The sequence below is a fragment of the Ylistrum balloti genome, unplaced genomic scaffold, assembly GCF_031769215.1.
Source record: "Ylistrum balloti isolate Yb309-2 unplaced genomic scaffold, AGI_CSIRO_Ybal_v1 Utg370484, whole genome shotgun sequence".
Lineage (NCBI taxonomy): Eukaryota > Metazoa > Mollusca > Bivalvia > Pectinida > Pectinidae > Ylistrum > Ylistrum balloti.
The window spans coordinates 489,093-513,003 of record NW_026782316.1 but is presented as its reverse complement, the minus strand read 5'-3'; the positions used below and the strand labels follow the sequence as shown (position 1 = coordinate 513,003).

General features: G+C 35.2%; 1 protein-coding gene across 2 annotated transcripts; it reads left to right on the top strand.

Annotated features, from left to right (window-relative positions):
• The first annotated feature begins 1,570 nt into the window (after positions 1-1,570).
• On the top strand, positions 1,571-23,589 carry LOC132555410 (WD repeat and SOCS box-containing protein 1-like). 2 transcript variants are annotated; one of them, XR_009554434.1, is made up of 9 exons: positions 1,571-1,860; positions 5,065-5,242; positions 5,470-5,789; positions 11,433-11,665; positions 13,108-13,280; positions 13,712-13,825; positions 15,426-15,536; positions 19,477-19,639; positions 20,177-20,251. XR_009554434.1 is itself a non-coding variant. In XM_060219760.1 (8 exons), exons 1-8 carry the CDS (start codon positions 1,806-1,808, stop codon positions 20,337-20,339), a joined length of 1,347 nt encoding a protein of 448 aa, XP_060075743.1. In that variant the 5' UTR covers positions 1,572-1,805; the 3' UTR covers positions 20,340-23,589. The 2 variants fall into 2 exon arrangements, 1 of the variants encoding a protein (XP_060075743.1); XM_060219760.1 differs by lacking the exon at positions 19,477-19,639 and having other exon boundaries at positions 1,572-1,860; positions 20,177-23,589.
• The last annotated feature ends 322 nt before the right edge of the window (positions 23,590-23,911 follow it).

Sequence of the window (23,911 nt, the reverse complement as noted above, 5' to 3'; positions counted from 1 at the left end):
ATGCCTGGGGAATACCATTCCATATTATCACAAGCGCACGTGACAGGTCAGTTAACGTCAACGGCTACTTTTGCAAGCGACGTAAGCGACGCTGCATTCCAAACAACACGTATGCTATAGGCGACATATCCGGTGACATCGCGGGCCAAGGCAGCACATTCACATTGTTCCGAATCAAGAAGTCGGCGATAGCCCGCGCGATGTGCGAGCGAGCCTTATCTTGTTGCAGCGTGGCGTTACGTTGCTGTACAAATGGAATGACGTGAGGCCTGATAATTTCGTCACGATATCTGATACCTGTAAGTGTGTCGTCCACAACCACAAGAGTTGTTCTGCCACGGAATGAAATGCGACCCCACATCATAATACTATCTCCGCCGAATGGACGTAGTTGAACTCGTAGTCATGGAAACGTCACAACACAACGGTACACTCTAAAATGACCGTCGCTGCTGTCGCGATGAAACCCTGAACTCACCTGCCGCGTGAAGTGTATGTGTCGCCTACACCAGGCTAAAACGTGTTATACGATGACGTCGCTGTAGAACACGAAGTATGACTGGGCGTCGTGGACATATGACTCGTTCAAACAACTACGTATCGTTCAGGGACTAATAATTCTCGGGCCAGGAATACTTCTAACCGTCAAAAAGCAGTTCTAGCTAGGTATCCCGGCGATTAGACGTTAGGCTTGGACGTCCTGACCGAGGCCGGTCTCTGGTAGTCCCAAACTGTTGGTACAGTCTCCACAAGGCGTCTACAGTATTTCGGTACACACCAAATTGTCTGGCAACGTAAAAGTGACCTACACCAGCTTCGATCCCTGCTTACGGCGCGGCATCTGTCAGTTTCATTCAGCTTTGGCATAGCGTATCAAAGACGTTTTTCAAAATTATGCTGGTCTGGTGTGTTTCAGATTCAATGTATTTACATTATGCGTTTACACAGGTTTATGCGACAAAGGTGTTTGCGATTGACGGTTGTCCAAACCCAGTGAAAACGAAGACGTGGACCAGACAGACAAGGCTACCTGTGCAGCTCATCAACTCATGCACTGACCAGTGTAATTACAGGAGGGAGAAGCTTTAATTTCCGTTAGTATATTTAGAATTTTCGGCCCCTGAAAAACAATTTCAGTATTGAAGCAATGTTTCAAAGATGCAAAATACGCTTAAATGTTCAACATTTCCATGGTCCATCTGTCAATATGATACATGACGGAGCAATAATACTAGCGCAAAAAATGCCTCTTGCGCCTTTCACATTTTCAATTTCGGTCAACATCCGTATTGCATAAATTTTGAAGCTTGCTTTTCCTTTTACATGTTCCCTTGTGATATCGTCAATTTACAAAACTGACAATTACACAAAGGATTAAGACAAGAATGTCGATTACTACGCAATACTATATATTTTGTCATGTTCTAGATATGTTTGTAAATAATACGGTCTGTGTCGTGTATCTTTTCACCAGACTGCGGAATTCTGAAATAGACTATAGATCTACACGCCTGCTACGTGACTATGCGCACGTCTGGCGCAGTTAGGAGCTTGAAGTTTGACACGGGCAGAACGACGTAGAGAAGACCAGCTTGTTTTTACGTTGTTCGCTTTAAGGTTAATTTGTGGATAGCTGTTGCAAAGATATCTATGCACATAACAGTGATTTATCCCACATGTTTACTTAATTAGGCGTGATTGGAGCCACAGCCATCCAGAGACGAGAGCACAGGTCCTAACACAACGTAAACATTCTAGCCGGGTCACTCGATAGAAATAAAAACAACTGCTGATCATTTCGTTAAATGAGAAATATCGACGCTCCTTCCAGTTTCTCCGACGTCGATGCAGAAGACATCGGTAAGATATTTATCAATAACTGACTTTATTTCTTTTAGTCCTTTTACAAGTCGATCAAAATCCGGGCCAATACATTTACACATCACGATCATCCGATTATAATATATCATATTTTCCGAATGCAGAGTTATCTGCTCTTGTGAACGATTTTCTCGCACAAACTAGCCTAATCTTTAGTAGTATATCATAAGAGCAGGTAACACTGACAGCATTACGTATAGACTGAATTAGACATAGTAGAACTGACAGTGCCTCAAGTAAACTCTGGTGTTGCAGTACAGTGACATTGGGATCTGTGCTTACCACAATGTATTATATATTTAATTTATTATAGATCTAGTAGTTCTAGTGTTCTTCTTGAGATCAGACAGCAATCCAACAGAAATCCTAGAGGAAATCCCCTTTCCTTAATCTATAATAGATTAACCCAGTATAAAATTAAACCAGTACAATGTAGGTCTCTGACAACATATAAACTTAACCTGGAATACTTACACAGGGCAATTTATTTCTGAGTGTGCCTAAAACGATCAGTGGCTGCCTTTTGTTTACTCAAGAGTATAAAACTGTCAATACACGTTACACACAGACAGGTTGAGGTCACTCTGTTGCAATACTTGTTCTCCACTGTAAACCATTTAAACAATACATGATTATTATTATTTCTAGCAATTATTTAACATACAGTATCTAAGGCCCCAAAGCTTAGGCAATGATTTGTCTTGCATGTGTATGCCTGTAGCTACAGTATGTTTGGTGAGAGGATTTTCAGAGATTGACTTCATATCAATTGTGGTCATACCATTTACTCATTATAAGTATCAAGATCACTGACACTTTTGTACAAATATGAAATAATTTAGGAATTCAAGATAGAATCAATTCCACACCAACAGCAGTCACTTGTAAAGGGATTATGACATAAACATACTGTATCAAATCCTCACTTTGCCAATATAGTTAATTTGTCTTCAGTAGATAGAAGGAAATTAACACAGCTTGAATTCCCAAGGGTGATGCAGATGTCTTGGTTATATATGCTGAGGTTAGTATTATTACAAGTCCCTATATGGGTACCAATGTAACTGAGGTCATTATTCCAATGCCTCTGCTAGGAATCAAATCAGGTACCCCAGATTTTCTAGGCTTACTTTTAAAAGAATGAGACTGGCTGAGTGGTATGTATATTACAGTAAGTAGTAAGAAAGGTTGCTACATGAAGGCAGTTCTTTTGTCTGTTAGTTTAAGAGTGAAAAACAGACCTTTTCAAGTCCAATACCTAAAAATGTAATAAATGTCCCCAAACAAAAGAGAAGTCAGGAATATCTAACATTTTCTGTTTTTTGTAAAATTCACGAAGCAAACAACATGACCTTCATGTGAAATAATGAGACTCCATTGTGAAGTGATTTATTATGCCAGTTAAAATGACAAAGTCACGTGACCAGCTTATAAACAAGTGACAGAATTCACATCAACCACCGTTGTTTAAGCATTGTTATCTTATAGTTTTAGGCCCTAAGCATCACGGACGAGTCTTAGAGGACAAAACAACTGTATGATTCAGTTGAATTCATTATCTGGCTCTATTCTGTCCAACTCTAACTTAGTATTGAAAGCTGATATACACTTGTGTGTCTGTTGGACAATATTTTATTTATAATGCCTCAACATTAATCCACAAATGGTCACAACCAAACATGTATATATACAATTGGAAAAATAGATATGTAGCCATTGGTGTAAATGTATAGTGACTATACGACAAGTGTCATTGACCTTTGTCATAGTCAACATTTTTTTCTGGCTAATATAACAGTACCAGTTTAAACATGATTGTAGATAATATAAAGGACACTGTTCCTGAACGTATACAGCAAAACTTAAATGGGAAATTCCCTATAATTTTTGTATCATTTTAAGTCTAGCAACAAATACCTGGGTATGTACTATATGAAGGAATTTACTTCAGAATATCTGAAACATCAATACCAGAACTACAGGTTAGATATGTGCAGTAAGGAAGTTTGACCATATTATACAGTTTTAAAATTCAAAACAGAAATTATAAAGATGTAGACACAGATCAGATATGTACAGGTTACACACAGGTAAAACTACCCACCTGACCCATTGTTGATCATTCTAGATATACTTTATAACATGTAGTTTCATAGAAAAAGATGTGAGCTCCAAAAAAATAGAAGAGGTTTGAAGAAATACCTTTGTTTTACACAATCAGTTATCTAGTAATTTGATAGGGGTACACAACCTGAATCTAATGTAGCAGAAAGAAGTTTGTGTACAACAGGGGATTTCCATAAGAGCTGGTTGCCGGCCAATTCGACTGGCTTTTTTGATCATTTGGCTGCTTACACAAATCCAGTTCTGTAATAATGTTACGTACACGACTACACGTACACGGCAGGCCACCCTCGCCGCGTTGCGGCTCGGGTCGGCTTGCTTCGCCAGCCTCCTACTTTCACTACACAGCCTACTACTAACAAAATTATGGAAAACCATGGTACAAGACATGTCATACATCCATTATATTAGTTCAGTTACACCATATATAATATATATATATCGTAGATAGATTTGAAAGCTGGTGGTGATTATTGGTCAAAGTTATCCTTTGAAAGCCTTGTGTTTGTATAACTTCATTTATCCATGTATGTAATGTCCGTCTCTAGATGTACTCATCTGAGTTATTCAATGTTATTATGATTTACACTTTACAAATATAGAAAAAAAAATTATGATCATTAGCTGTACATGTCATCAATGACGGCTAAAGGTCATAAAAGGTCAAAGATTGCAACTGGGATGCAACTACTTAGAAAATCAAAATGATGTATATGAGATCACTCATTCACCTGAGCAATTTATAAAATCATGTCTTAATTTGAAAAATCTTCTTCTTAAGGCCCAGATATGGTAGAAGCAAATGCCCTCCATGGATCTTGAGGTGCTTTACCAAAATTGTGAATTTCACGGTCACAGGATCTCATATTTCCATTGGCTATAACTGGTTCGAATTATCAGTATAGGACGACAGTTTTGATAGTATGTATATATTGACACTGGCTGACTCCCAAAGGCTTAAAACATTACACTTCAGTCTTACTATCATCAGTATCACTATTTATAGACCTCTTGTTATGATAAAGACCTGAGCTAAAATTTCCTGATTGATTGTTGCAGATATTATCAAGCCGTGTGATGAGTTGTCTCCTCTAGTGACACCACAGGGCCTGTCGTATGGACGGTCAGGCCAAGAGACGTGGTCATGTGCGTGGGCCCCAGACAACTTGTACTTTGCCTGGTCTTGTGGTTCCCGCACAGTACAGCTTATTCCCTGGGACAAAAACACAGGACATCTGTAAGTCAAAGAAATTATATTTATACATTTTACTGGAGCTTCAGATAATTCATAATTTAAAATTTCACTAGTGCTTCAATTTTACTGCAACTAAAGTAAAGGAATCCACTTCAAACATGTGTAATTGAAATAAAGCTAAATTTGATGTAGATGTTTTAGATTGAACTGCCTCTGTTTCTACTGTAACATATCCCTGCCTTATGTTTCATGCTGATGTATTGGAACAGGACTGAAGAAGCTAAAGAATACAACAGTTCCTATGAAAGGAGACAGAGATGGGTAAATGAGATCAATGGAGATCAGCTCACCACACTACGATTGATCCAGATGCTGATGAAGGAGGAGGAAGATGATAACCAACACCTTAAACGAAAAAGAGTTACACGTACCATTGACTGTGGGGGGTTTGTCACTGCTGTGGCTTTTGGTACGGGGACATCTAAGGGTGGATATCACACCATGTGGAAACGATTCAAGTTTGATGATGTCATGATACTAGCTACAGGATTACTGAATGGAAAGATTAAAACCTGGGACTGCGACACAGGTAGGATGTTGTCACACCTGGTGCTGTATTACAAGTGATGTTTGTAACACAGGTAGAATATCATACCTGGTGCTGTATTACAGGTGATGTTTGTAACACAGGTAGGATGTTGTCACACCTGGTGCTGTATTACAAGTGATGTTTGTAACACAGGTAGAATATCATACCTGGTGCTGTATTACAGGTGATGTTTGTAACACAGGTAGGATGTTGTCACACCTGATGCTGTAATACAAGTGATGTTTGTAACACAGGTAGAATATCATACCTGGTGCTGTATTACAGGTGATGTTTGTAACACAGGTAGGATGTTGTCACACCTGGTGCTGTATTACAAGTGATGTTTGTAACACAGGTAGAATATCATACCTGGTGCTGTATTACAGGTGATGTTTGTAACACAGGTAGGCTGTTGTCATACCTGGTGCTGTATTACAAGTGATGTTTGTAACACAGGTAGAATATCATACCTGGTGCTGTATTACAGGTGATGTTTGTAACACAGGTAGAATATCATACCTGGTGCTGTATTACAAGTGATGTTTGTAACACAGGTAGAATATCATACCTGGTGCTGTATTACAGGTGATGTTTGTAACACAGGTAGAATGTTGTCATACCTGGTGCTGTATTACAGGTGATGTTTGTAACACAGGTAGGATGTTGTCACATCTGGTGCTGTATTACAGGTGATGTTTGTAACACAGGTAGGATGTTGTCACATCTGGTGCTGTATTACAGGTGATGTTTGTAACACAGGTAGAAATGTTGTCATACCTGGTGCTGTATTACAGGTGATGTTTGTAACCCAGGTAGGATGTTGTCACATCTGGTGCTGTATTACAGGTGATGTTTGTAACACAGGTAGGATGTTGTCACATCTGGTGCTGTATTACAAGTGATGTTTGTAATAGGTAGAAATGTTGTCATACCTGGTGCTGTATTACAGGTGATGTTTGTAACACAGGTAGGATGTTGTCACATCTGGTGCTGTATTACAAGTGATGTTTGTAACAGGTAGAAATGTTGTCATACCTGGTGCTGTATTACAGGTGATGTTTGTAACACAGGTAGGATGTTGTCACATCTGGTGCTGTATTACAGGTGATGTTTGTAACACAGGTAGAAATGTTGTCATACCTGGTGCTGTATTACAGGTGATGTTTGTAACACAGGTAGGATGAATGGTATATTTGAAAAGTATATTTAGAGTGAGAATTTCATTAGTTTTGCAAATTAAAATACCTAGAACTTCTCACAGCAAGAGTAAACATTGCATTAATGCATTTAAGGTACAAATAGCTGACTAGGTACCTCAGTGTCACAACTCACCGACTCGTTCCTTTAGCGTTCATTTAGAGTCACAAATAGCTGAAAGAATCTGAAAGTAAGACAGATTCTGAGAAATAAGACAGAATCTCAGAAATAAGACAGATTCTGAGAAATAAGACAGATTCTGAGAAATAAGACAGAATCTCAGAATCTCAGAAAGATAGAATCGCAGAAATATGACAGAACATCAGAAATAAGACAGAATCTCACAAATAAGACATCAGAAATAAGACAGAATCTCAGAAATAAGACATAATCTCACAAATAAGACAGAATCTCAGAAATATGACAGAACATCAGAAATAAGACAGAATCTCAGAAATATGACAGAACATCAGAAATAAGACAGAATCTCAGAAATATGACAGAACCTCAGAAATAAGACAGAATCTCACAAATAAGACAGAATCTCACAAATAAGACATCAGAAATAAGACATAATCTCACAAATAAGACAGAATCTCAGAAATAAGACAGATTCTGAGAAATAAGACAGAATCTCAGAAATAAGACAGAATCTCACAAATAAGACAGAATCTCACAAATAAGACATCAGAAATAAGACATAATCTCACAAATAAGACAGAATCTCAGAAATATGACAGAACATCAGAAATAAGACAGAATCTCAGAAATATGACAGAACCTCAGAAATAAGACAGAATCTCACAAATAAGACAGAATCTCACAAATAAGACATCAGAAATAAGACAGAATCTCACAAATAAGACATCAGAAATATGACAGAATCTCACAAATAAGACATCAGAAACAAGACAGATCATCAGAAATAAGACAGAACATCAGAAATATGACAGAACCTCAGAAATAAGACAGAATCTTAATAAGACAGAATCTCATAAATAAGACATCAGAAATAAGACAGAATTTCACAAATAAGAGAGAATCTCACAAATATGACATCAGAAATAAGACAGAATCTCACAAATAAGGCAGAACCTCAGAAATAAGACAGAACCTCAGAAATAAGACAGAATCTCACAAATAAGACAGAATCTCACAAAGAATCTCATAAATAAGACATCAGAAATAAGACAGAATCTCACAAGTAAGACAGAATCTCACAAATAAGACATCAGAAATAAGACAGAATCTCACAAATAAGACAGAATCTCACAAATAAGACATCAGAAATAAGACAGAATCTCACAAATAAGATAGAATCTCAGAAATATGACAGAATCTCACAAATAAGACATCAGAAATAAGACAGAATCTCACAAATAAGACATCAGAAATATGACAGATCATCAGAAATAAGACAGAATCTCACAAATAAGACAGAATCTCAGAAATATGACAGAATCTCACAAATAAGACATCAGAAATAAGACAGAATCTCACAAATAAGACATCAGAAATATGACAGAATCTCACATATAAGGCAGAACCTCAGAAATAAGACAGAATCTCACAAATAAGACAGAATCTCACAAATAAGACATCAGAAATAAGACATAATCTCACAAATAAGACAGAATCTCACAAATAAGGCAGAACCTCAGAAATAAGGCAGAACCTCAGAAATATGACAGAATCTCAAAAATAAGACAGAATCTCACAAATAAGACATCAGAAATAAGGCAGAACCTCAGAAATAAGGCAGAACCTCAGAAATAAGACAGAATCTCAGAAATATGACAGAATCTCAAAAATAAGACAGAATCTCACAAATAAGACATCAGAAATAAGACAGAATCTCACAAATAAGACAGAATCTCACAAATAAGACATCAGAAGTAAGACAGAATCTCACAAATAAGACATCAGAAATAAGACAGAACCTCAGAAATAAGACAGAATCTCAGAAATAAGACATCAGAAATAAGACAGAATCTCACAAATAAGATAGAATCTGAATAAGACAGAATATCACAAATAAGACAGAATCTCACAAATAAGACATCAGAAATAAGACAGAATCTCACAAATAAGACATCAGAAATATGACAGAATCTCACAAATAAGACAGAATCTCACAAATAAGACATCAGAAACAAGACAGATCATCAGAAATAAGACAGAACATCAGAAATATGACAGAACCTCAGAAATAAGACAGAATCTTAATAAGACAGAATCTCACAAATAAGACATCAGAAATAAGACAGAACCTCAGAAATAAGACAGAATCTCAGAAATAAGACATCAGAAATAAGACAGAATCTCACAAATAAGATAGAATCTGAATAAGACAGAATATCACAAATAAGACAGAATCTCACAAATAAGACATCAGAAATAAGACAGAATCTCACAAATAAGACATCAGAAATATGACAGAATCTCACAAATAAGACAGAATCTCACAAATAAGACATCAGAAACAAGACAGATCATCAGAAATAAGACAGAACATCAGAAATATGACAGAACCTCAGAAATAAGACAGAATCTTAATAAGACAGAATCTCACAAATAAGACATCAGAAATAAGACAGAATTTCACAAATAAGAGAGAATCTCACAAATAAGGCAGAACCTCAGAAATAAGACAGAACCTCAGAAATAAGACAGAATCTCACAAATAAGACAGAATCTCACAAAGAATCTCATAAATAAGACATCACAAATAAGACAGAATCTCACAAGTAAGACAGAATCTCACAAATAAGACATCAGAAATAAGACAGAATCTCACAAATAAGACTAAGTCATCAGAAATAAGACAGAATCTCTCAAATAAGACAGAATCTCACAAATAAGACATCAGAAATAAGACAGAATCTCACAAATAAGACAGAATCTCACAAATAAGACAGAATCTCCCAAATAAGGCATTAGAAATAAGACAGAATCTCACAAATAAGACATCAGAAATATGACAGATCATCAGAAATAAGACAGAATCTCACAAATAAGACAGAATCTCACAAATAAGACAGAATCTCACAAATAAGACATCAGAAATAAGACAGAATCTCACAAATAAGACATCAGAAATATGACAGATCATCAGAAATAAGACAGAATCTCACAAATAAGACAGAATCTCACAAATAAGACATCAGAAATAAGACAGAATCTCACAAATAAGATAGAATCTGAATAAGACAGAATATCACAAATAAGACAGAATCTCACAAATAAGACATCAGAAATAAGACAGAATCTCACAAATAAGACATCAGAAATATGACAGAATCTCAGAAATAAGACATCAGAAATAAGACAGATCATCAGAAATAAGACAGAACATCAGAAATATGACAGAACCTCAGAAATAAGACAGAATCTGAATATGACAGAACCTCAGAAATAAGACAGAATCTGAATAAGACAGAACCTCAGAAATAAGACAGAATCTGAATAAGACAGAATCTCACAAATAAGACATCAGAAATAAGACAGAACATCAGAAATAAGACAGAACATCAGAAATATGACAGAACCTCAGAAATAAGACAGAACCTCAGAAATAAGACAGAATCTCAGAAATAAGACAGAACATCAGAAATAAGACAGAATCTCACAAATAAGACAGAATCTCACAAATAAGACATCAGAAATAAGACAGAATCTCACAAATAAGACAGAATCTCACAAATAAGACAGAATCTCACAAATAAGACATCAGAAATATGACAGAACATCAGAAATAAGACAGAACATCAGAAATATGACAGAATCTCAGAAATAAGACAGAATCTTGGAAAGATAGAATCGCAGAAATAAGACAGAATCTCAGAAACAAGACAGAATCTCAGAAATAAGACAGAATCTCAGAAAGATAGAATCGCAGAAATATGACAGAACATCAGAAATAAGACAGAATCTCGGAAAGATAGAATCACAGAAATAAGACATCAGAAATATGACAGAACCTCAGAAATAAGACATCAGAAATAAGACAGAATCTCAGAAATAAGACAAAATCTTGGAAATAAGACATCGGAAATAAGACAGAATCTCACAAATAAGACAGAATCTCACAAATAAGACATCAGAAATAAGACAGAATCTCAGAAATAAGACATCAGAAATATGACAGATCATCAGAAATAAGACAGAATCTCAGAAATAAGACAAAATCTTGGAAATAAGACATCGGAAATAAGACAGAATCTCACAAATAAGACAGAATCTCACAAATAAGACATCAGAAATAAGACAGAATCTCAGAAATAAGACAGAACATCAGAAATATGACAGATCATCAGAAATAAGACAGAATCTCAGAAATAAGACATCAGAAATATGTCAGAACATCAGAAATAAGACAGAATCTCAGAAATAAGACAAAATCTTGGAAATAAGACATCGGAAATAAGACAGAATCTGCTGTTGTAGGTAATCTGTTAATGGAGCTGATTGATCACCGAGACTGTATCAAGGAAATCGACTTTGCCCCAGACAGAAGCTTGTTATTTGTTTCTGCTTCTCGTGATGGGACACTGAAAGTTTGGGATCTCGATGATGATGGAAATATGACGAAGACTTTGCGAGGAAAAGCATCAGTGGCAAACTCATGTAAATGGTCTCCGGACTGTAAGATGATCGCCAGTGTAGGCAGTAGCAAGTCAGTAAGTATTTACTTATGGTCTCTGTTTTATTTCCAGGAGAAAAGTTTAGTCTCTTTCTTGCTAAAATTCCTTTCACCTGGTGGCTTACAGTTTCATTGATGTTATTTTGAGCTTAGAATTTTTGTTACCTTCATTTCTAGTCAAAAGCTTAGTAACCTTCATTTTGCAGCTAAAGGTCGAATCACCTTCTGTTCTTGCCAAATGTTCATTCGCCATTATTCCTAATCAAAATTTTAGTCTTCTTGATACCTGGGGGAAAATTCATAGGTAAAGTTTTGGCATTATCCTGAAAACATGTTTTTGGAAGGATATTAAATTAGGCTCTGCCTGTTATGGGCATTTCAGGACCAGAGCTCCAAAACTATTCTAACTAACCAATGTAATGCTCATACATTTATCAAGGTAACTACTCTAATCATCATACATTTATCAAGGTAACTACTCTAATCATCATACATTTATCAAGGTAACTAATACATTTATCAAGGTAACTAATACATTTATCAAGGTAACTACTCTAATCAAGGTAACTATAATATTGATTTTCATACATTTATAAAGTTTGAAATTCAGTAGTGCCTTTTGATATTGAGAGGTTACCAATTTAAATACTTTTTCTGTTACTATGGAAACAGATAGGCTAAATTGCAAATTTCACTTGTATGGAGCATGACGCCAGATCTGCTCAAGATAAAAAACTGAAACTAGATTTTGCTGCTGGAGTGAACTGTCAAAAGCATTTAAGATAATTGTCTGAAACATTTGTGTACTTATCCTATTGCTCTAGTGGTACCTTTAGTGGTAAAGTTCTCATTTCTTCTTGGTACTGAGAAGCAGATTAGAAACAGATAGGCAAAATCACAAATTTCATGGTTCCCACAGCCTGGCAACAAAATCATTTAAGGGTGGTCGGGTGGCGCAATGGAAACGCACTCACTTTTCACCTAGCCATTCAGGGTTCGATTTCCGTAATAGATGTGAAAAGGTTTGGGTCACCTGCTCGACCACATGGGCTTTCTCCAGGTACTCCAGTTTCCTCCAACAATAAGACCCTTTGCACGGTTCTATCCGGGCCAACAAGAGTGATTAATATAAGTTGGAAAAACTTGTTTTTTGCCATTTTTGAAAAATACAAAAGTTCATTATTTATTATGAAATAGATTAAGAAATGCCTGAAACTTTGTACAAGCTAGCAATCACTTGGTGCCTTTGGAGAAGTTTTTGTTTGGATGTTTTTTTTAAACTTTGGAAAAAGGCAAAAATGAAATATATGAGGTTTCTAGAGGGAAATCTCAAAACTATTGAAATTAACAAGTTTGAATTTTTTTACCGGTATATACATTGAATGATTGTATGTCTTCCTGTTAAACAGCGAGTCATTGGGGATAATGTCACACTTTGTGTTTAAACAGCCATTCAAGCCTCACATTACATGATTTCAGGTGGCCTTGTTTGACATGACAGACAGAAATAGACACATTCAGCTACAGGGTCACTACCATGAAGTGTGTTCATGTGACTTCTCCCCTGATGGGGCCCTCTTAGCCACAGCTTCCTACGACACTCGTGTCATCATCTGGGACCCCTACACTGGGGATGCTATATCTGAACTGGGGTAAGTATTCTAACACAGTAGTCGCTGCACTTTTTAGTATGAAATCATTTATATTCCTGGCATATATTCCTACAGTACGTATATCATCACTTAATACTGTTTTCGTGGTGTAGACCTTTCAGTGATGAATTGAATGGTGAATTTGACTATAGATGATTACTAACAAGGAGTGCTTGTTTTTGTATTGATCTCATGTTTGTAGAGACTCTCTTCTGTTTGAAGGCAGCAGGGTGAATTGTGTCATTAATACAATAAGTTTAATATCAAGAAATTAATAGATAAAATCTTACGAAGTGTTCTTAACTTTTTTCATAAAAGTGCTGTTAAAAGTCTTTCTTGTGATTTATTCATTTCACTTACTATTGTTTTTTGATAACAAGTGTAATTCTACTGCTAAGTAACTGAACACAGTTTTTAAACAACTATTACAGACATATGTTCCCAGAACCCCGTCCAATATTTGCTGGTGGTGCTAATGAACACTATGTGAGGGACTTAAGTTTCTGTAAGAATGGCCTACAACTGGCTACCATCTGTGATGATGGGTAAGTTACTCCTGGCCTCTCACGGAGGTGATTAATACATCTGATCTTGTTACGATCTGTGATGATGGGTAAGTTACTCCTGGCCTCTCACGGAGGTGATTAGTACATCTGATCTTGTTACAATCTGTGATGATGGGTAAGTGACTACTGGCCTTGTTACAATCTGTGATGATGGGTAAGTTACTCCTGGCCTCTCACGGAGGTGATTAGTACATCTGATCTTGTTACAATCTGTGATGATGGGTAAGTTACTACTGGCCTCTCACGGAGGTGATTAGTACATCTGATCTTGTTACAATCTGTGATGATGGGTAAGTGACCTCTCACGGAGGTGTTAGTACATCTTGTTACAATCTGTGATGATGGGTAAGTTACTCCTGGCCTCTCACGGAGGTGATTAGTACATCTGATCTTGTTACAATCTGTGATGATGGGTAAGTTACTACTGGCCTCTCACGGAGGTGATTAGTACATCTGATCTTGTTACAATCTGTGATGATGGGTAAGTGACTACTGACCTCTCACGGAGGTGATTAGTACATCTGATCTTGTTACAATCTGTGATGATGGGTAAGTTACTACTGACCTCTCACGGAGGTGATTAGTACATCTGATCTTGTTACAGTCTGTGATGATGGGTAAGTTAACATCTGATCTTGTTACAATCTGTGATGATGGGTAAGTGACTACTGACCTCTCACGGAGGTGATTAGTACATCTGATCTTGTTACAATCTGTGATGATGGGTAAGTGACTACTGGCCTCTCACGGAGGTGATAAGTACATCTGATCTTGTTACAATCTGTGATGATGGGTAAGTGACTACTGACCTCTCACGGAGGTGATTAGTACATCTGATCTTGTTACAATCTGTGATGATGGGTAAGTGACTACTGACCTCTCACGGAGGTGATTAGTACATCTGATCTTGTTACAATCTGTGATGATGGGTAAGTGACTACTGACCTCTCACGGAGGTGATTAGTACATCTGATCTTGTTAAGTACATCTGATCTTGTTACAATCTGTGATGATGGGTAAGTGACTACTGACCTCTCACGGAGGTGATTAGTACATCTGATCTTGTTACAATCTGTGATGATGGGTAAGTTACTCCTGGCCTCTCACGGAGGTGATTAGTACATCTGATCTTGTTACAATCTGTAATGATGGGTAAGTGACTACTGACCTCTCACGGAGATGATTGATGAATTTGGATGCATGAGATTATAGAATAATCAGTAGATACAATAAACAGCTTCCTGAACAATGTAGTCAATCTAGACAGAAGCCTTGATTTGTTTGTACATGAATTTCTCTCTGATGACTATCTCTTACTCCCTGTACATTTATACAACCTAATCTTTTGGATCATTAATGCTATATTAAAGTATTTGTTCCACTGCCATCAACTGAACTAACAAGTGGTATACATGTTTAGAAACCAATTGTCAACAGAATTTGTTGATTGCCTTTTCTTAGTTTTGAGGAATCCTCTGTACCTAATAATTCTTATCTTGAAACATCTGCAAAAGTTTAAATTGACATCAGAAGGTTTTTATCCATACCAGTAGCTGAATAAAGGTTATTGTATCTCCAGGTACATGAGAGTGTGGGACCTACAAGATACTAGTAACCCTAAGGCCGTGGCTAACCATAGCAACACCCTGTGTTGTAGTTTTTCTCCAAATGGACACACCATCGCTGTAGGGTTGGTATCCCATTTCTTATCTGATTGATGTACTGGGGAATGTGGTGAGAGTAAGTGAGTGTTAATGGTGAGGTTTTTTGATCAAATGATTTCTGTCAAGTATGGTAATTATGTTTTACTGGTTCAAATACATAAATCAAATGTTTGTAAATATGAGTTATTTGTATGAGATATTTCTGTAGAGATTGAAGACAATGGTCAGCCTACTTTACTATCAATACTCCAGACTAGGACTCTGTCTCCACAGATTTGTTAATAGACTATGATATACTGATGTCTTCAATTGATATTGAAAACTCAAATTTGAAAGTGTCATCCAAGCATGGTGAAAGTTCAAAAAACCTTCATTAAGTGTGGTTTTCGAGCATGATCCAACTCCAAAACATCATTAATTTTGTGTTTCAAGCATGATAAGTTCAAAGCATTCATACGATTATGATGAATGTTGCAAGATATTAATGAAGGAGTCTTCCATAATGCAAACGTTCAAGTGACCAGTAAATTGATGACTAGATATTTGGCTGATATTTCTTTGTTGAAATTATTCACTTGAAGTCTCTTTTAAATCAGAATATCTATGATGAAGGAATCTTCAATCTAGATAATATGACATACATAGTATTACAAAATTCACCAATAATTTGGAAGACACTTTAATCCCATGTTTATGTCTTGGAAAAAGGATGGAGTCGCTAGATACGTAACAATCGTAAAGCATTTAAGAGATTTTGTTCCTGAAACAGAAGCAACCTCATGACTTACAGTATATTATGTGTCTAGCTACGCTCCTGCCTTTTATCATGGCAAGAATCTTTGTGTTTTCAATACTGTAAAATCCTTGCATACAGTACCAAACCTGTTATTGGTTATGAATATCTTAATCCATTTACCTCTCCCATCTTGTTTGTTAAAAAATAATGTTTCTTTTTAAAAATCATTAGAGCAATAATGGTAATGATATGAAGTAAGCCGAGATGGATAGTTATCAAATTTGTTTGAACGAATTTCCTTGACCTTCCTTTAAAACCACAGAGCTAAAGTATTCCTTAGGAAATCTTGGAATAAAATGTGGAGATAAATTTCCTGTAATTTAAAGTGCTATTTGATCTCTAGCAGATTTTGTTCTCCAGTCTGGTGCTATTGTATAATTTCTGTAGGTTAGGTATCAATGCGGACAAAATTGTCATTTTACACCGAGACGACCTCTTCCTGACTACGGTTGTTATATGTGTAGAAATAAATTGATAACTTTCATAAAATTTCTTGCTGCTCTCAAAGAATGAAGTTGCTTTCTTTTATTTGCAATTCTTATTTAAATATTAAGAGTTTGAAGCACTTTGATTAAATCACTCTTCGCTCTCTTTTCACACTTGAGTAACGCTATACTGCAGACTGATAAAGGTGTAAAATTACAGGTTTCTCAAAGTCTCAGTAGTTTTAACCAAGCTGATCTTCATTAAAAGACATACTACTATCAAAATTCAGTTCTTAATGAAAATGATTTCTTCTGTTTAATATTAGGAATATTTGTGTATATGTACTTGTAGGATAGGAACGAGACTATTTTGCCCTTTGCAAATTACAACTGATAAATCATTATTTGCCCTGCAACTTACACAAAAATAAACATATTTTTGAAAACTGTTAATGCTACCTAATGTATATATGGAACAGTAAAACCAAAGTGGAGACATTCTTTATCACTTAATAATTTACTGTATCTAAATGTTTAAGTATATCATAGGGTGGCGCAGTGGTAACGCACTCACCTTTCACCTAGCTGTCCGGGGTTTGACTCCTGGAACAGACCTGAAATGTAAGGGTCACTTGCCCAACCATGTGGGTTTTCCCTGGGTACTCCAGTTTCCTTCCACAATAAGACCCCTCGCACACTTATAGTCAGGCCAATAAGGGTGATTAGTATAAGATGAAATAACTTGTTTTGCATGGTTGTGAAATATATAAACTGTATAATTTTTTACGTATATTGTAAGGACCAGTGTAGAACACGTTTGATTCTATATTTGTCATCTCTGAAACATGTCACTGGTGTAAAAGTGGAGTGGGGGTGGAATTTGTTTGGTTTTTATAGCTTCTACTATATCTTCAACAGTATCTTCTTTTCAACCAAAACATAATTCACTAATTAAACTATTGGCTGAATAGAACAAACTCTAGAATGTATGAGTATTGTGAAGTGTTGTATATACTAAATAACAGATTCTTGTTCGTAGATAATGCCTTACTTCTACTGGTCTTGTATATACTAAATAACAGATTCTTGTTCGTAGATAATGCCTTACTTCTACTGGTCTTGTATATACTAAATAACAGATTCTTGTTCGTAGATAATGCCTTACTTCTACTGGTCTTGTATATACTAAATAACAGATTCTTGTTCGTAGATAATGCCTTACTTCTACTGGTCTTGTATATACTAAATAACAGATTCTTGTATAATGCCTTACTTCTACTGGTCTTGTATATACTAAATAACAGATTCTTGTTCGTAGATAATGCCTTACTTCTACTGGTCTTGGGTATAAAACATTGTTGTCTTACTTGGTTCAAATGGATTAAGTGAAGTATCGCTTACGTATCTACTGGGGTACTCTACAAGAAGGGAAACTTTTTATGAACTCTTGTCCTGACTTGGTCTCATGATTCTACACCAATTTACTTTGATTTTGGATGTTCCAAGTCACCCACGCTGATAAACGTAACTTCAGATATTGATTTGTAATTGATTACTGTGTGGAATTGTTTTATTATAAACATTGGATAACTTTAATTTAAAAAAATATATTTTAAAAGTACCTAAAGGATCTTACAGGAATTTTTATTCATACGAGACATTGAAATGAGTCTTAGAATTTACTTAACCTCTGGCATAGTAAAACAAAACATCTCTTAAGTTTCATAAATATTGTATAAAGTAGAACTGAAATTTGACAGAACAATCCAATTCCCTGAAGTTTAACCATGACATGAAATAGTGTTTTCCTGAATGGCATTTTTGATTCGAGAGTGTTTGATAAAGTTATTACCCTAGAGAGGGGATGTTTTTTGGGTTGGTGGGTTAGCATTGTTATAGCGTCAGAAGAGATATAATGATGAGAAAGTGTATTTTTTCAGTGGCATTTTGATGAAATAAAATCTACATATCATTTCTTTTCCATATTTGTATTCTCATGGAGATTCAATAACATAATGATTCTCATTTACATCAGCATGGGATGGGCATACGTTTTACACTCTGCAGTACCCCTGTTGCCTCTTTCTTTTAGTGTTGTCACAATACATTTGCCACCATAAATCTTCAACATATATTTTCCATGCTGTGATGAGGGAACCTTCAGCCAATCTCAGCGCCACTAGGTCATATTACACTTTTTAATAACAATAAATTATGTATAGGATGTTAAAACATGGATAACAGGATAGTTACCTAGAAATTTTTTTTTTGAAAAGATAGATTTTCAAAATCATATTATTCATGAAATTTATTAACATGGAAAACAGGATAGTTACATCATAAACTATTTTTGAAAAAGATGGGTTTTCAGACATATATAATTTATGAAATTTATATTCTATTTCATGGTTCCAGCTTTGACCAAAACTCGTTATTTGATGAAGATCTATGTAAAGGATTTGTATGCTGATCATGTCCATCTGTGATAAGATGATGACATTGCAACATTTTTTTTTTTTCTAAGTCAGATCATTCCTAATATTTTCATGTACTTTTATTTCTATGCAAACAGATCTGGAGGCCTTGAAATAATTTAATTAATGCTTGCAGTAATAATTTGGTTACAGCTTGTATGCAGCACCTGAAACATTTTGTCAGATATATTTGTTTTCCTCATTCACTTATATTACCAATGCTTGGCCTATAGGCCAAGCTTACTAGTTTGGTGCATATTTTGTTCTGCAGAAGTGATCTTAATGGAAAAGTCAAATAGACTGTACACGATGTACAGAGGACGTGTCTTTGCAGTTCACAATCGACTCTCAAGCTGCGCGGAAAGCCAAAACTTTCCAGCACAGCTTCATGAATATGCAAAGTGAACAGTCATGTGACTAGTTTATAGTGGGAGGTTTGTACCGTGGATATTTCATATATGTCAACATGTATCATATAAATTTGTTATAAATTAATGTTTCCGAGTGATTTATCATTGGTACATGTTATGTTGGAAGATTTATTGCTGTATATTTTTATAGGTAAAAGAAACATCTGTTGCCATGTTTAGTAATTCTTTGTAAATTACCATAGATATATCGCCATAGATAACTGTATAGATATAGATAGTTTGGCCATCAAGTAGAAATGTTGTAACATATGTAACTGCTTGTATATGTCCAAGAATTTTATTTGTTAAAATAAATTTTGTACAAGTATTGTATTGATATAGATAGTCCTTTGTTTCAGAAGTTTTACATTATATAACTCATAGGATTCATAGACTCGTGCAGTTTTCTTAATATTTTTTGTTTTATAAGCTTATTATACTACAGGAAGAATTTTACAACCTTAAATTTATTTAAGACTATAAAGATTCTGTAAACATAACTGTGTGTAACATGACATCTCCCTGAGGACAGGACTCTGTACCCTGTATTTTTTGTTACAGTGACAGGGACGGATGTGTAGGTTTCTACAGGACTCCTAACAAGGTAGCCAGTCTACAGCACCAGGCACGTCAGACCATTCGTAGAATCGTCCCGTCTAACATTGTCGACCACATCTTAATGCCTTTACGTCTCAAGGAGTATCTCAAATACCATACCATCTAGGATTCTGTGTACATATCTTACTCAGCTTTCAATTATTGTATCATTGAAACTGCACTGTCTTAATTAATTCCACCAATAACACACTTTAAGACCAGTTTTATTGCCATACATTTCCATCATGCCAGTGTGTTTTTCTACCCAGTTTTTTAAGCAGTCTGTACATAAATAGATTGAAAAAATGTAGTACTTCATAATATTTTTTTGGGGAAAATATTTCTGATTTTGCTTAATTTTGGAAAGTAACACTCATTTTTGGCCGAGAAGGAAACTATTGATAGCTGTAAAACAAGGCAGAAATATTGTGAGATACATTCATTATATTTATCAATGTCAAAAGAACTTGTTGTCCATTGTAAAAACTTTTTTCTAAGCATTTATCGCAAATCCTGTTTTTGCATAATTTAACTTAAAGGATCTGATACTTGTGTGCCTGTAACAATGTTGTGCATGTTTGAAAACTTAATAGCTTGATACAAAGTGCTACCTGTACAGACAAGCCGTTCAGTTACAACATTTTATAATTGTGTTTGCTTTTATAAGCTTTAACTTTCGATACAACATGTGTACCTCATGTATTTTGACATCAGAAAGAAAGGTGTGTGATAAACATTTGATGCTCCCCTTTTTAAATACAAAGTAAACTTGTGCTGTGGTGTAATAAATTATCAATCTTAATTCAAACAATTTATAAAAAATGGAAAATCTATTTAGGATCAAGTACCTTTTATCATCCAATTTATTTTAACTTTCCCAAGGTTGGAATTAGTTGTTTAGTATAGAAAAGTCCGTAGTAGACAATACATACTATACATCAGTTCCTCTAACCTTTATATCATAAACATCAGAAAACAGTATTCTTTCTATAAACTTTATATAAACTGCATTTTTAGGTAGAGGGTGAGCCTTGAAAAGTCTTTCTAATTTCATCAGATAACAGTATTCTCTCTAGTCTTTCTAATTTTTGATCAGATAATCTCTTGATTTACATTGTATTGACACAAGTCCATAACACCATTTCCAGAGTTCGAAATATGAAATCATTGTGATGACTTTAATTGGATCATATGTGTGACAAATTCTGTGGCTATGACATTTGACTTAATACTGTCACTTCTATATTATACAGAAACAATCAAACTTTAAAAACAGTATTCATAGGTGTACATTTTGCTCTGAAAGTCTGTTGCTTTTATGAACATTGTCTTGACTTTTTGGTCTGCATTTACCCTTTTCACTTTCATTGTTATTCATTTGTTTTCATTTTTGTTTGTTTGTTTTTTTTTTCTTTGTCATTTGTATGAGTTATTTTTTTAAATATTCTTATCTTACCTAGTTTCAATTCCAATATATTTATCCAAATTCTATAGAACTGACTTGCGCTACCAGTGTTTATGTCCATTTGCTATCACGACCTTCTTACCTATCAGTCAACTTCAGACCTTGTAACCCACAAGATACTGTGCAATGTTTGAGGAGCTCGCAGCCCTGGTGTGTAATTCCTTGGAAAGGTAACAATATAACAAAAACTAAACCCATACCTGGTAAAAAAAGTCCACTCTTTGAAATTGATTCTGATAATACTCGTGACTTCCTTGTTGTTAGTGATGTAACCAGATGTTTTAGGTTTGTGCTTTTGTTTTGAATCTTATTAAGTTGTACCTTATGTATATCTTGTAAATTACATTATGTTTTTTATGTTAATTGTATCTGGTCTCTATTTCTATCGAGTCAATTAAATTCCATGTAGCCGTAAATGTTGAGTAGCTATATACATTGGTATCAGATTGTTACACAAATATGTCATAAGCAATATTAATATTATTGTGATTCATCTTTATTATTATATCATACTTTCTTAGTGGTGAACCATAACTTTTCCATTAGTGCTTAACTCAATCTTAAACTATTGCTAAATACAATGAAATTTTTTCAGTTTTAATTTGTAACATCACTGAACATTATCTTTAAGATATTCCAAAATATAATGCCAAAAATTTCATTAGAAAGCAGGTGGTATACTAGCAAGGTTTTACCAATAGTAGTCGACACTAAAAACTACTTCCAGCATATACTAAACAGTTGATCACTGCAACTGGAAAGAAGGCAGAAGGTGATGGTAAAAAGAAATGATGGGTTATTTTTTAATGCATGACTTTCGCATTGAACCGATTCCATTGAACATATCAATTGCCAAACACCTTATTTACACTATGTTGTCGGTAACAGAATTATTTTACACCTTGCTTCGTTGTGATATTTCCGACATACCCATTCTTAGATCTTCTGTTGGTAACACTTTTTTTACACCTTGCTTCTGTGCGATATTTCTAAGGTACCCATCAGTAAATCTTGGTAGAGGGTCTGTACATTTTGGTTACCAGACAGAGTAATAAATAACCGTTATCTTGTACTTGTCAAACCTTCACTAAACCTCCATTGTGTTTCATTGATGACTGATGTACATAGTGTGTGATTACTCCAATCTTTCCCAGGTCGCATGTTGCCGTTCTATTTGTTATGAACCGTACTTCCAACAGAACACACCATTTCATTATAACACCAGTAGTGCTGTATCATGTCCCCCTTTTGATATTCAAAATTAAGCAACACTTGTTTTACAACCATGCTGTTGTGTTATCTATGTAAAAATGAATATTTGACTTCATTGAATAGTCCAGTGTGCTACCACATACATTTGGCTGGTGGTAAGTGTTATGTAAGGAAGTATGCAATGCTAAGGAAAATATTTTTTCAATGATTTCATTGATATTTTTGGTAAACAGAATTCAATTTCAAAAAACAAAAAAGTATTGTTGTCCAGTTGTCAAATTCTATGAAGATGTAAAAATTAATATATGCTTTTGGTTTTAAATTGTTGCACATTCTTGTAAATTTTATTTTCTGAATTACTTTGTCTCAATTTCTTTTGAAGACTACTTTCTTTTCCTTGGTATTCAGAACAGCAGTCAAATTATGATTCTGTTGATAATGATAATAACTGTTGTATTCAAGAAAAACAAAAGCTAAACATAACTGAAATTCTGATGTATGTAAGAAACACAAGGGACTCTTAATTCACTAGTTAAATCAATCAGGAAATGTTCTCCCAATAACACAATTAGCTTTTATCATCAGGTCCAGTTACACCCTGTATATATCCACTTTGTTATACAATGCTGGCATCACAATATACTGTATTATTATACACATGTACAACAGTTGTTTAAATAAAAGTTAAAACTGAATGAAAGTGGATCTATTTTGTATTTGATCCGCGATGAAGCTTGACACCTTAATTAGACAAGTCCAATATTTTACGGTCATCTGAGCCTTGTGTGTCATGCATCGTAAACTTAACATTTTCAAACTCCTGAACCGATTTCAATGAAATTTTACGAAAAATCTTCCATGGCTTAAGTGCACCAAAATTGTGCATAATATGGTCCCAACCCCCAGGGGCACGAGGGGTGGGGCCAAAAAGGGTCAAATGGAATGAAACTTCAAAAATCTTCTCAAGTCCTAGGTATGACGGTTTAATGAAATGGACCATGGTTGACCCCAAGGGCTGTTGG

What these genes read in the sequence shown, in the direction of transcription:
- LOC132555410 (XM_060219760.1), top strand. Translation starts at nt 1,806, where the DNA reads ATGAGAAATATCGACGCTCCTTCCAGTTTCTCCGACGTCGATGCAGAA. An exon ending in AACCTGGGACTGCGACACAG is followed by an intron (nt 5,790 to 11,432) that starts GTAGGATGTTGT and finishes CTGCTGTTGTAG; the next exon opens with GTAATCTGTTAATGGAGCTG. An exon ending in GATGCTATATCTGAACTGGG is followed by an intron (nt 13,281 to 13,711) that starts GTAAGTATTCTA and finishes CAACTATTACAG; the next exon opens with ACATATGTTCCCAGAACCCC.